General features: G+C 34.5%; 1 protein-coding gene across 6 annotated transcripts in view; it reads right to left on the bottom strand.

The window, feature by feature from the left end:
• Positions 1-606: 606 nt before the first annotated feature.
• Positions 607-12,437, bottom strand: part of USP15 (ubiquitin specific peptidase 15) — a 150,138-nt gene continuing 138,307 nt past the window's right edge. For 4 of the 6 annotated variants that reach the window (XM_033221431.1, XM_033221432.1, XM_033221433.1 and 1 more), the window contains 3 exons: positions 10,608-10,711; positions 5,431-5,519; positions 607-2,501 (listed from right to left, as the gene is read on the bottom strand). In XM_033221431.1, coding sequence (XP_033077322.1) covers positions 2,319-2,501; positions 5,431-5,519; positions 10,608-10,711 — 376 coding nt within the window. In that variant the 3' untranslated portion in view covers positions 607-2,318. The remainder of the gene's footprint in view (positions 2,502-5,430; positions 5,520-10,607; positions 10,712-12,437) is intronic. The other 2 variants (XM_033221429.1, XM_033221430.1) reach the window with 2 other exon arrangements.

Below are 12,437 nucleotides of genomic sequence, written 5' to 3' on the forward strand. Positions count from 1 at the left end.
GCTGGGATTACAGGCGTGAGCCACCGTGCCGGGCCCCTTTTGTACTATTTTTAAAGTCTACTTTTTGCAGCTGAAAAATGACATTTGAGTTTGACAGTTTCAATGGCATTATTAACATCTCTTCTTTTAGTGGGAATAGAAGTTAATGACAGGCATTAAAAAGAAAGTGGTCTCTGAAGAATTAGGATGGAGACCACAATCTAGGTTTAAAAGATTTAGCTTTGACTTTTCTTTAAATCTTCAGAAAAATGGAAATATAGTCCATTAGTTGGTAGATAGCAGAAAGAATGTAAGCGCTGTGAAGGTAAGGATATGTGTTTACTGCTGTATCTCCAGACTCTAGAACAGTGATTGGTACACAAACATATGCTTAATGAATAAATTAAAGTTGAAAAATATCAACTTTAAAACATGTCCTTAATAGTAGGATTCATTTTGCTCTGACATAATTTCCTTTCTAGTATTAACTATTTATAACTAAAAAGTCTAGCATATAGTAATCTAACCATAAAGTAGGGGATTTTTATTAAAAGATTAAGAGTAAGAAATAAAAGACTAAATAAGGCCTTGAATAGCTTTATTGAAATCTGTATAAATAAACATGCACATTTCAAATGTAAACTCAAGTGAACTCAAGTGCAGACAAAATTTTAACCTCTGTCATGCAGGAGGTTAGTTTACATTAAAAAAGAAAAAAAGAAAAAAAACCCAAAAAACAAAAAACCCAAAGCAGCTTTTAAAATACCAGGATGATAAACCAGCTTTAATATCAAGATATAAAGCAAAGCCATGATCAACATACCTCATTTATCCTGGTCAAATGCATTTTTTTTTAAAACTTTTAAATGCTAACATAAATAAATAATTTACCAAAATGTGCACTCACAGAGTGAACTTTTATTTACAATACACAATTTATAATCTATTGTATTTGATTAGTTCAAGTGAAGAACATTATACTTTTTGCTTTAATAACAGTGGGACACAAAGCAATTTCTCAGGTAGTCGATATGTGAAATGTGCCCCAGCATTTAGGTTTTCTATTAAAGGCAGTATTGTATGCCAATTTACAATACATTCTTTCAACTAGATCAAAGGGAAAAAGCAGCAAATAAAAATGTTTCAAATGTTCACACATATTTTTGGCATCCTGGATCCTTGAATGTGGTGAACTAAAATCAAATTCAAGGTGTTTATGCTGTATATACTGTACAGGTTCTGACTCTGGAACATGCAAATGCCATTTCTCTTATAACAAGTTACCTTCTGAGAAAAGCTGTAAGGCTATGGTGAATTCCATCAGGAACACACAAAGAAAGTTAACAGACCTACCTTTATAGCCAATTGTCCATTAATGATTTAAAGGCCAGTATATGAAAAAAATTTCTCATTTAAGCTTGATGCAATTATTACTATGGATACAGAATACTATTAAGTCTGTCCTTATATTACAATAATTGGGAGAGCTAAAGTTGCCAAATTACCACAAAATGGGGTAGAGAAAAACAGACAGCAAAAATTTTAATTTTGGACCAACACCCAATTAAAGATATGCATTTTAAAGCAAAAAATGTTTCTGAATGTCTGAAGAATAGATCCCAATAGCAGTAAATAATACTTACATGTAACTGAAAAATGACTTTAGATGGAGTATGAAATCTAGAACCTGTTTCCACAGTGGCAGTAAAATGAATATAATATTCTGGATTTTTAATGGTACTACAAAAGGAAATAGCTTTTCCAAGGTTGTTTCTCGTATCATGATTTGGTTTTTTAATAGGCCCACATTGATTACCGGGATAAATTTGAAACTGTGGTTTTTGAAGAATGCTGCCGCAGTATTTATGCCACATTGATACTGCAGCTAAATATCATAGTAGTATGTATGGCAGCCTAATGCACATGAACTAGATTATCCAAAAACTAAGTTCAGCCATATTTTCTTGCAGTATTATTAGAGCAAAATAAAGGACCAACATCCACAAATTTAACATTTGTCATCAACTCACATCCAAAAAATTAAAGGAAACATAATTAATCAAAACAGCAGCAAACTTAAAAGGGATTTATTTGTGATTTCCTATATATATTTAGCTTGTAAATACAAGACTGTAAATGTATTAAGAGACAATTTCTGTTAAAGTTTTCATTGTGTTTCACTTCAAGTACTGCACAAGTTAAAATCTGATAAAGGATTTACATTCGGTTATCTGAAACTCCCCATCTCAGACTTTTGTTTTAATGTGGTGGGTAACTTCATCATTTCCATAGATACCACCAGCAGGAAAGTCTCTCTTTTATGGCTTCTAGGACTTTCATTAGTTAGTGTGCATACAGTTTTCATTTTCTATATCATTGTCATTATCATTGCTATCTTCATCACTTTCTAATGGGATGCCAGTGGCAGCTGAAGCACCTTTAGTTTCTCGGTCAAGAGGAAAAAAGCCAGTTCCACTGAAAGTGTCTTGTCTCTGGTAGAAGAGTACATATGCTGCTTTGGACTGTCAAAACAAAGGATGTTAAAATGGTTATGATTCTCAAATATCACATTAAATACATTATGAATTTTTAGCTGGTCACCAATTTTGGTGAGGGCATAAATCAAATTAGAAAAACCATGCATGGTCAAATGGAAGTTACTAAAATTCATTAAATAGAAGACAATTTCTAATAAAGGAAGAATGGTCATTAGAATTACAAATTTTTATGTGCTTCTAAATTATTTGGACCAAGAAATAAATGCAACTGTATCACAGATTAACCTAATTACTCTAGTGTAAAATAGAATTCTATGGTTTCTTTCCTGTCATCTCTTACGGAAAAGGTAAATTCCTTCCTTCTAATACTAGTCACTTCATCCCATGTTTGCTGTAGAGTCCACCTTTTCCTACCATCTTAAAGATACTGTTCCATCAATGATCACTGTGTATCTTTAATGAGTCCTTATCCACTGGACTTTTCTCTTTGGCATTAACAAATACCTAAGGTTTTTCCTATGTATAAGTCCCTCTCCATTCTACCTCCCCTTCTAGCTGCCATATACCTCTCTCTTCCTCTTCCTCACAGTCAGGGTGATAAACAGAATAGTCAATACTCATCATTCACTCTCATGCACACTTCTCAACTCAAAGTAATCTAGTATTACCAAACCATCCTAGTAAAATAGCTTTCAGTAGGGTCAATAACCTAATAAACAACTGAAATGGGTACCCTTTTCAGTTCTTTTGGTCAATCTCTCACTATTTAACTTAATTTAATGCTTCACTATTTCTTTTTCTATCAACAAAACAATTTTTTGCTTCTGTGACAACACTACTCAGATCTCCTACTATCTCTTTGGCTTCTTCTCAGACTCTTCTGTGGACTCATTAAATCCTGACCTTTAAACACACTATGTTCTGTCCTCACCCCACCACTGTCTCAACCTGTATCCTCTCACATTTAAACCTATGGCTTCAACTGCTGCCTGAGGCTGACAACTCAAATGTATAACCTAAATCAGTTCTCACCCCTCAACTCCAGTCTTATTAGTCCAACAACATAATGGAAATTTCCACACAGTTATCATACAAGCATCTCAAACTTCAACAGCAACTATTCTTTCTATATTCCCAATCTTGGCGAATGGTGAAGTAAAAGTCATCTTAAACTTCTCCTTCTCTGGATCTCTACATCTACTATCTTTATTATATCTTTTATCAAGTTATATTAATTCTATCCACTAAATATCTCATAAATCCATTCTTCCCTTGTTTATATTGTTCTAACTACTCTTTTAATTGCTTAAATTATATGACAGCCTCCTGTATGGCTTTTCTGTTTCTTTACTCAGTGTCTCCAATCTATCTTCTATGATGTTCTCAGAGAAATGTGAAGACACAAACTGAACAATGTTATTCTCTTGCTTCACAATCTAATGGCTTCTCATAGTCTGTAAGAAAATGTCTAAACAACTAGAATGCCACTTTTCTTGATCTAAGCGCTAAATTTATCTCCAGCCTAATTTCTTCCCAATGTCCCTTTAAGAGCTTTTCCTTTCAGTCACATCTAATTATGTGCTGTTCCCTTAAAATGTCATGCTTTGTCATGCCTCCTTGTTTTTGTAGATACAGTTTTCTTTGCTTAGAACACCTTTTGTTTAATTTACTCTTATTTTTACTAGCAGACTCAGGTCAGACATCATCTTTACCACATGAACTTCCCTGTATTGGTATTGACCCCTCAAACCCTAAATCTGAGTTGAGACAGAAGTTCCCTTTCTAAGTGGCCATAGTAAGGTATTTAATAGTACTTATTATGCTGTAATTGTTAATTTATTTCTCTGTCTTCTTTAGTTTATAAATCAGAGATAGCTACCTTTTAAGCTCTGGACTGAGTGACAACTGTCTTTTCAACTCTGTTTAGAACGGAGTCTTTTGTGTATCTCTCTCTCTCTATCGTATTCAATTTGTTGACTAAATGAAGAATCATCATTGTTAAAATGCATGGCAACATCAAATTCGTAAACTATATATAAACAAGATAATTGTTTATTTGAAGCCAAGATTAGGGCAGTGTTGTTAACAAGACTGATGAGGAGGTGGGCAATTTGAGAATGTCTGGGCTGGGAGATTAAGGAGGAGAATAGAATTGAATTTCTTTTGCAGAAAAAAAGAAATTAGGAGTTTAAGTATAAACAAAAAATGTGGTTAATTAAAACATAATTTAAAAAATATTTATAGTATTCAAGTCTCTCTGTCATAGATACAGGGAGATAAATGACAGCATATATACATATATATGTATGCATCTGTGTGTACACAAACCCATACTGAGAGAGTCAGCAGTGGATGATAAACTGATGCAAGTGTGAACAGGTAGAACTTCCTCAATTTTTTTACTATTCAGAAAATATCAAAGTAGTAAGTACACAAGTATTAATCCTTTATAAATCTGTAATTTGTTTTATCTAATTATGTCATTTTGAGTTTAAATACTTAATTTTCATAAGGCAGGATAAGGCTTTAAAGATCACAGATACGGTAAGGTACTTCAAGGATTTTTTTTCTCTTGTTTAAACATTCTGGCTTTAAGTAGTCAATGTCTAGAAAGTTAAGAGCTGAATCTACTTTCCAAATTAGAATCTACTTTTCTAATTAATAAAAATAATTAACTTTCCAAACTTAATTATTTTTATTAGAAACTCCATGTTGAAAACTACCAAAAATTTTTTCACCTTGCAATTTATGCTTTTGTTAGTGGGAAAATTTAGAAGACAAATTTCCATTTAGGGGACAATTTGACATTTCTTTAAATAAGAGTCAGTTTCTTTTAGCTACTCAAGCTACTAGAATATAAATTACAGTATTCCATGAGCCCCTTTTATTAATTTATATTCACTCCTTAAGACAGTGAATCCCATAGTTTTCAGGAAATATAAGACAAACTTACCACAATTTGGTCTTCAGATGCAGTGGAGACACTACTGTCATCAAAATAGTACCATTTTCCATCATCTTTATTTTTTGCAAAAGCAGTATCTAATGAAAAAAATATAATCACTGTGACAAAAATGATCTTGGTTTTCTGGGGAACTCCTCAAAACTCTATAATCATCTATATATGGAATATCTACTAAAACTGCCTGATAATCATCTATGAGGCTTATTTATTACACATTCAATTGATTCAAATGATTTCTAATTTCCACAATTAGATACCTAAAACAATTTTCATATAAGTTGAAACATTCTTTTTTCATCTCAGGAAAAAACATTATTTTTAAATTCACAGAATAACACTAATGATAATAAATGGTAATTAACATTCATGTAGTGCTTACTGTGTACCAGGCATAGTGTTATGCACTTTACATGTATTGTCTCATAAAGAAGGTATTATCATTATAATTCTCCCCAACTTAGAGACAGGAAATTAAGTCATCAAAAGAAGGATAATTTACTCAAGGTAGTATACTGTTACCTAGCAGTTAGGATTTAAACCTAGATCTGTTTCTGACTTTATAGTTTGACATTTCAACTATTATTAAATTTTCTATAACAATTTCTTTTTTGATACCTCTACTCATTATGCTATAGTGTTGTTTTTTTTTTAAACACCAGAATCTCTTTTAGTCTTTAACAAAAGTATAGTCGGTCCTGTGCATACGTGGGTTCTGCATCCCTGAACCCAACCAACCACAGATCAAAAATATTTGAGAAAAAAAAAAAATTCCACAAAGTCCTGAAGAGTAAAACTTGAATTTGCCATGTGCTGAGTACTATGCTCCATTCATGTGAATGAAGTGACGTGCAGGCATTGTATTAGGTGTTATAAATAATCTACACATACAAGTATATGAGAGGATGTGGGTAGGTTATATATAAATACTATAATATTTTATATAAGGAACTTGAACATCTGTGGTATCCACTGGCACAAAGAGTTGACTCTACACAGCAAGAAAAAGGCAAAAAGTCATTCATTAATCCACATAATTTTTAAAGATCTGCTTTATCTTTAAGTTAAAAAAATGCCCCTTTTCCCATCCCATGCCTTGTATAAACCACTCAATAACTGAAGAAATAAAGTTGCACAATGTTTCCAAAATAATTATATGTGGTCATTGCTTCTAAAAAGTAACACTTTGTAGGGTATGTCTTCTAAATAATTCTTCCCATCCTAAAGTAAATATTATTATTCTTCCCATTTGTATACAAATCAGAAATTGAGGTATTATCCTTAATATGGCTGAAATCAAAGGGCAATATTCTCTTTCTATTAAGTTACCTGTTTAGATGATGTTCAGAGGGAATGACAATACTTTGAAAGTAAGGTAAGCATTATCTTTGGTGAACCTCCACTGGTGGCCAGAAGATAATTCAAAAGACAAGCCGATCAACCAACCAATCACAATAAAATAATGGTTTAAACTCTAAGTTGTTTGGTTAATGATTTTACTGAGTACCTATCAGGTGGAAGAAATGTTTCATATTCTACCTGGTGTTGGTTCCCTCTCTTCAAAATCAACAATGGAGAGAAACCGTAGAAGCAGAGGTAAGTTAGAGTCAAAGGAACTAACAACAACAACAAAAAATTGAGAACCCCGTTCTCAATATATGAACTCAATAATATTTCTGTGTGCATTCAAGATAGCTGCAGAATGCGACAGAATGGATGGAGGCAGAAATGAGAAAACAATCTAGAAGAAAGCTTTTAAATTTCCTTTTTTTTTTGAGACGGAGTCTCGCTCTGTCGCCCAGGCTGGGGTGCAGTGGCTAGATCTCAGCTCACTGCAAGCTCCGCCTCCCGGGTTCACGCCATTCTCCTGCCTCAGCCTCCCGAGTAGCTGGGACTACAGGTGCCCGTCACCACGCCCGGCTAGTTTTTTTTTTTTGTATTTTTTAGTAGAGACGGGGTTTCACTGTGTTAGCCAGGATGGTCTCGATCTCCTGACCTCGTGATCCGCCCGTCTCGGCCTCCCAAAGTGCTGGGATTACAGACTTGAGCCACTGCGCCCGGCCGAAAGCTTTTAAATTTCATCCTTCAATTTTTGTCACAGAAATCAGCAGCAATACTTAGGCTAACTGAATCAGAGTCTTATTGCTGTTTAAAAGTCCTGTTGGGCTAACAAAATATTTGACAACTAATATGACTGTACCCCATGCAGTCTAGTTAAAAATCAGCCTTGGTGAGGAGTGGAAGGAAACAGCAGTGGGCTGAACAGCTTCCTTTGAGCACACTTTTCCCTGTTTTCTCTCCTTCCAGCTACAAAGGACCTCTGCTAAGCTGTTGCTGTGCATGCTGTATTGTTTCTTGACCTGTATCCTTTCTTAAATCTAAGTAAACCTGGTGCTGGGTGAAGCCTTTTGTGTGCTGTGAGTTTGTTGATCTCAACCCAAGACCAGCGCAGAGTAGATGCTGCACTTAGATCTGTGTGATCTGTAAGAGACACACTCAACACAAAGGCACAGAGTTTGTAAATTAAATGATATCAAGAAGAAAGCTAGAGTAACACTTGTAATACCTGAGAAAAAGAAAAAAGGGGCAAAGAATGTCAAATCCCGGTGTTAAAAACAACAACATAGAAAGAAGAGCTACCCATTATGAACATAAGTAATACTATGCAAAATATTAACAACTAATAAAACTGTTGGGAGAAGGTCAATCAACACTTTAGTAGGAGTCCTGACAAGTTCCTCTCAGGAATAAAATGAACATAAAAAATAACCAGGGATAGTAATGGTTTGAATACAGTTGATAAGCTTAAACTATCAGAGATATAAAGAACTCTATATCTAAATGGGGAATGTATATTATTTTTCAAGCACACAAACATTTAAGGAACAGACCATGTACTAAGACATGTTGGAACTTTCAGACTCCTAAAGATTAATGCAGACAATGCTCTCAACTGCTATGTAATAAAAGAATGAAGTGACAAACTCTGTATATTTGAAAACTAAGCATATGATTAAATGACATTGTGCTAATTAGGAAATCATAAAGGAAATTAAAACATACATACAATTGAAAGATAATGAAAATCTGAAGTACAGCTAAAGCAGTACTTAGCAGAAATTTATAGCCTTTTAATTAGCCTTCAATATAGGAGAAACAATGAAAAGCAAAAAGCTAAGCATTCAATTCAAGAAGTTGCAAGAAGAGTAACATAGAAACCCAAAGTAACAAGAGGAACCATACAATGAGAGGAAGGGAAGAAATCAATTAGATAGAATACATACAAGCCAGGTGTCGTGGTGTGCACCTGTAGTCCCAGCTACTCAGAAGGCTGAGGTAGGAGGATCTCTTGAGCCCAGGAGTTCAAGACCAGCCTGGGCACCACGGTGAAACCCCACTGCTACTAAAAATACAAAAAAATTAGCTGGGTGTGGTGGCATGTGCCTGTAGTCCCAGCTACGTGGGAGGCAAAGGTGGTAGGATCACTTGAACACAGGAGGTAGAGGTTGCAGTGAGCCAAGATCGTGCAACTGCACTCCTGCCTGGTGACAGAGAGAGACCTGGTCTAAAAAAAATGTATAGCTAAAATAAAATATAATAATCAAAAGTATAAATACATACAATAACAAAAATAAAAATTTAATAAGATGAAAAGCTAATTCTTTGAAAAGACTAATAAGATAGAAATCTCGGAAGACCGATACTTCTTTTTTCTCTTTTTTGAGACAGAGTCTTGCTCTGTTGCCAGGTCAGAGTGCAATGGTGTGATCTCGGCTTACTGCAACCTCCGGCTCCCTGGTTCAAGCGATTCTCCTACCTCAGCCTCCTGAGTAGCTAGGATTACAGGCATGCACCACCACACCCAGCTAATTTTTGTATTTTCAGTAGAGACGGGGTTTCACCATGTTGGCCAGGATGGTCTTGATCTCCTGACCTTGTGATTCACCCACCTCCACTTCCCAAAGTGCTGGGATCCCAGGCATGAGCCACTGTGCCTGGCCAAGAAGAATTGATTAAAAAAAAAGAGAAAAAGAATGAAAATAGGATAAAAACAGTGTGATATAAGCATTACAAACAGCAATTCTTAAATAAAATGAAAAACCTAAATGAAAGGGATACATTTTTAGATACAGAGAGAACATCAAAATATACACAAAAGGAAAAAGAAAACTGAATAGACCAATAGGCATGACATAAATAAAAACAATATGGCTGTAAAGCCTAAATGGCTTTACAGGTTAATTCTACTAGACTTTGATGAACAGTTAATTCCTATATTGTACTAGATGTTCCAAAAACCAGAAAAAGGATAAAGCATCCCAGCTTGTTTTATGACTCTAAATTTTATTCCAAACTAAGATAATGAAAACATAAAACAGTTACAAAACCATTTCACTTACGAATGAAATTGTAACAACCCTAAATAAGTCTGACTAAATCCAACTGTGTGTCAAAAAATACATAATGATAAGTAGGATATATCCAAGGAATGTAAATATCATTCAACAGAAAAATCAACTGCTTGCAGAGTGTTGAGTGTTAGAGCCATCCTGGGGGGCAATCTGGTAACATTTACTCACTTAAACTCAGCAATTTCACTTTTGGGTATGCAGCCTAAATAAATTCTTATATAGGATACCATAAACAATGGTTTATCAGTCTTACAGTGGTAGAAAGTGAAAGGCAATTTAGATGTCCATCATGAGGTAAGTGGAGAGATAAAATATGGTAGATGTAAATCATAAGCAGTGAGAAACAACTAACTAAATGGACACAAAGTAACACAGATAAGTCTTAATAAGTGTCGAGATCTAGTGAGATCTATAGCACAGTACCAATTAAATGAATAAATATTAATGATTTATAAGAGTATCTGCATCAAACATGTCAGAAAGCAAAGGGGAAGGAGAATGTGGAGGGAAATGCACTCTAAATGGGACAACATTCCCTCCTGGGCCTTGAACTGAGGAGTATGATGAACTCAATTCTCTATACCCTATGTGAAAAAAAAATGTTCAAAAGCTGACTTATTCATTAATCAATACTGAACTACTATATGCAAGACACATCTGATATTTTATCCTTAAGAAGTAATAAATATCTTAAAGAAAAAAGTCTGGAGTTCTTCAAACACCACGATTGGGTAAAAAGGCAAACTGTCAACTTACAGTGTCCTCCTCCCATCCCTCCATAGTGGTTGGAAACAGCAATCAAATTATAGCGGCAAGGACCTGCATTTGGATTAATTAAGAATTCCGACATATCCAAGTCACTGTTTAAAAAAGAAACCAAGTTAATTTTTATGTTGTCCCTAAATGCAATGAATTCTATTCCCTTCTGCCATTGTTGTTTGACATATATATATATATATATTATACATATCTTTCTCACTAAAGAAATTAGAAATTATCATGAGTCAAATAACTTACAAAACAAATCATACATGTACCTCTGAGATATTAATGTTTTGGCAAACATTTGTTTATAGGTTGAAAATTTTAAAATGCTTCATTGAGGATATTGAAGAGATATCTGCACTCTCATGTTTGTTGCAGCAATGTTTACAACAGCTAAGATTTAGAAACAATCAAATCTTGTTGATTTGATGAAACTATGTGTTGCAATGTTGATGGAATTAAGTGTCCATCAACAGATAAATAGCTAAAGAAAATTTGGTACATATACACAATGAGGTACTATTCAGCTATAAAAAAGAATGAGATTCTGCCATTTCCAACAACATGGATGGAACTGGAGATTATGTTAAATGAAATAAGCCAGGCACAGAAAGACAACATCCCATGTTCTCATTTGTGGGATCTAAAAATCGAAACAATTGAACTCATGGACAGTGAGAATAGAAGGATGGTTACTAGAGGATGGCAAGGGTGGTGGGAAGGTAGGGGAGAGGTGGGGTGGGGATGGTTAATGAATTAAAAAAAAATGAATGAATAAAACATACTATTTGATCACACAACAGGGTGACTATAGTCAATAATAACTTAATTATACATTTTAAAATAACTAAGCGTGTGATTGGATTGTAACACAAAGGATAAATGCTTGAGAGGATGGATACCCCATTCTCCATAATGTGACTATTTCACACTCCATCAAAACATCTCATGTACCCCACAAATATATACACCTACTATGTACCCACAAAAATTAAAAAATAAAAAAAATAAAAATGTTGAATTTTGTCATTTAGATTAATGTTTTTATGCTAACACATTTAACTCTCAGTATACCAGGAAAAACAGTCATCACTACTGACCATCTGGGTCCAGTAGATCTTCATTTTAAAGTCAATTTTAGAAAGTACTTTATGGGCAGGGTCAGAGAATAAAAAAAAAAGAGGAAGTGACTTATATGAAGAAAAATACAGGAATAGTGAAAACAACTTTCTTAGAAGTTTTAAAAAATATTAATATACCAAACCCTAATTTTATTCTACATTTGCTGTCTTTGATGACCTATATACCTGAAATGGGCAATATCCCTTGAATGTAACTGACCAATCATAATCTATCATTCAAGAACCTGGAAAATGACTATCTTGTAAATAGCTTATTATTATTTCTGGTTGTTGTTCTTGTATCTGCATCATTAAAAAACAATAATGATTCTAAATTTTAAATACATCTCTAATAGATTCTAGTCTGTCATTACTTCTGATTCTTTATTTTTTTTTTTGAGACCGAGTCTCGCTCTGTCACCAGGTAGGCTGGAGTGCAGTGGCGCGATCTCAGCTCACTGCAATCTCCACCTCCCGGTTAAGCAATTTTCCTACCTCAGCCTCCCGAGTAGCTGGGACTACAGGCACGTGCCACCACGCCCGGCTAATTTTTTTGTATTTTGGTAGAGATGGGGTTTCACCATGTTGGCTAGGATGGTTTTGATCTCCTGACCTTGTGATCTGCCCACCTCGGCCTCCCATAGTGCTGGGATTACAGGCGTGAGCCACTGTGCCCAGCCCTGATTCTTTTTCTTACACT

The sequence above is a fragment of the Trachypithecus francoisi genome, unplaced genomic scaffold (assembly GCF_009764315.1).
Source record: "Trachypithecus francoisi isolate TF-2019V2 unplaced genomic scaffold, Tfra_2.0 Lachesis_group11, whole genome shotgun sequence".
Lineage (NCBI taxonomy): Eukaryota > Metazoa > Chordata > Mammalia > Primates > Cercopithecidae > Trachypithecus > Trachypithecus francoisi.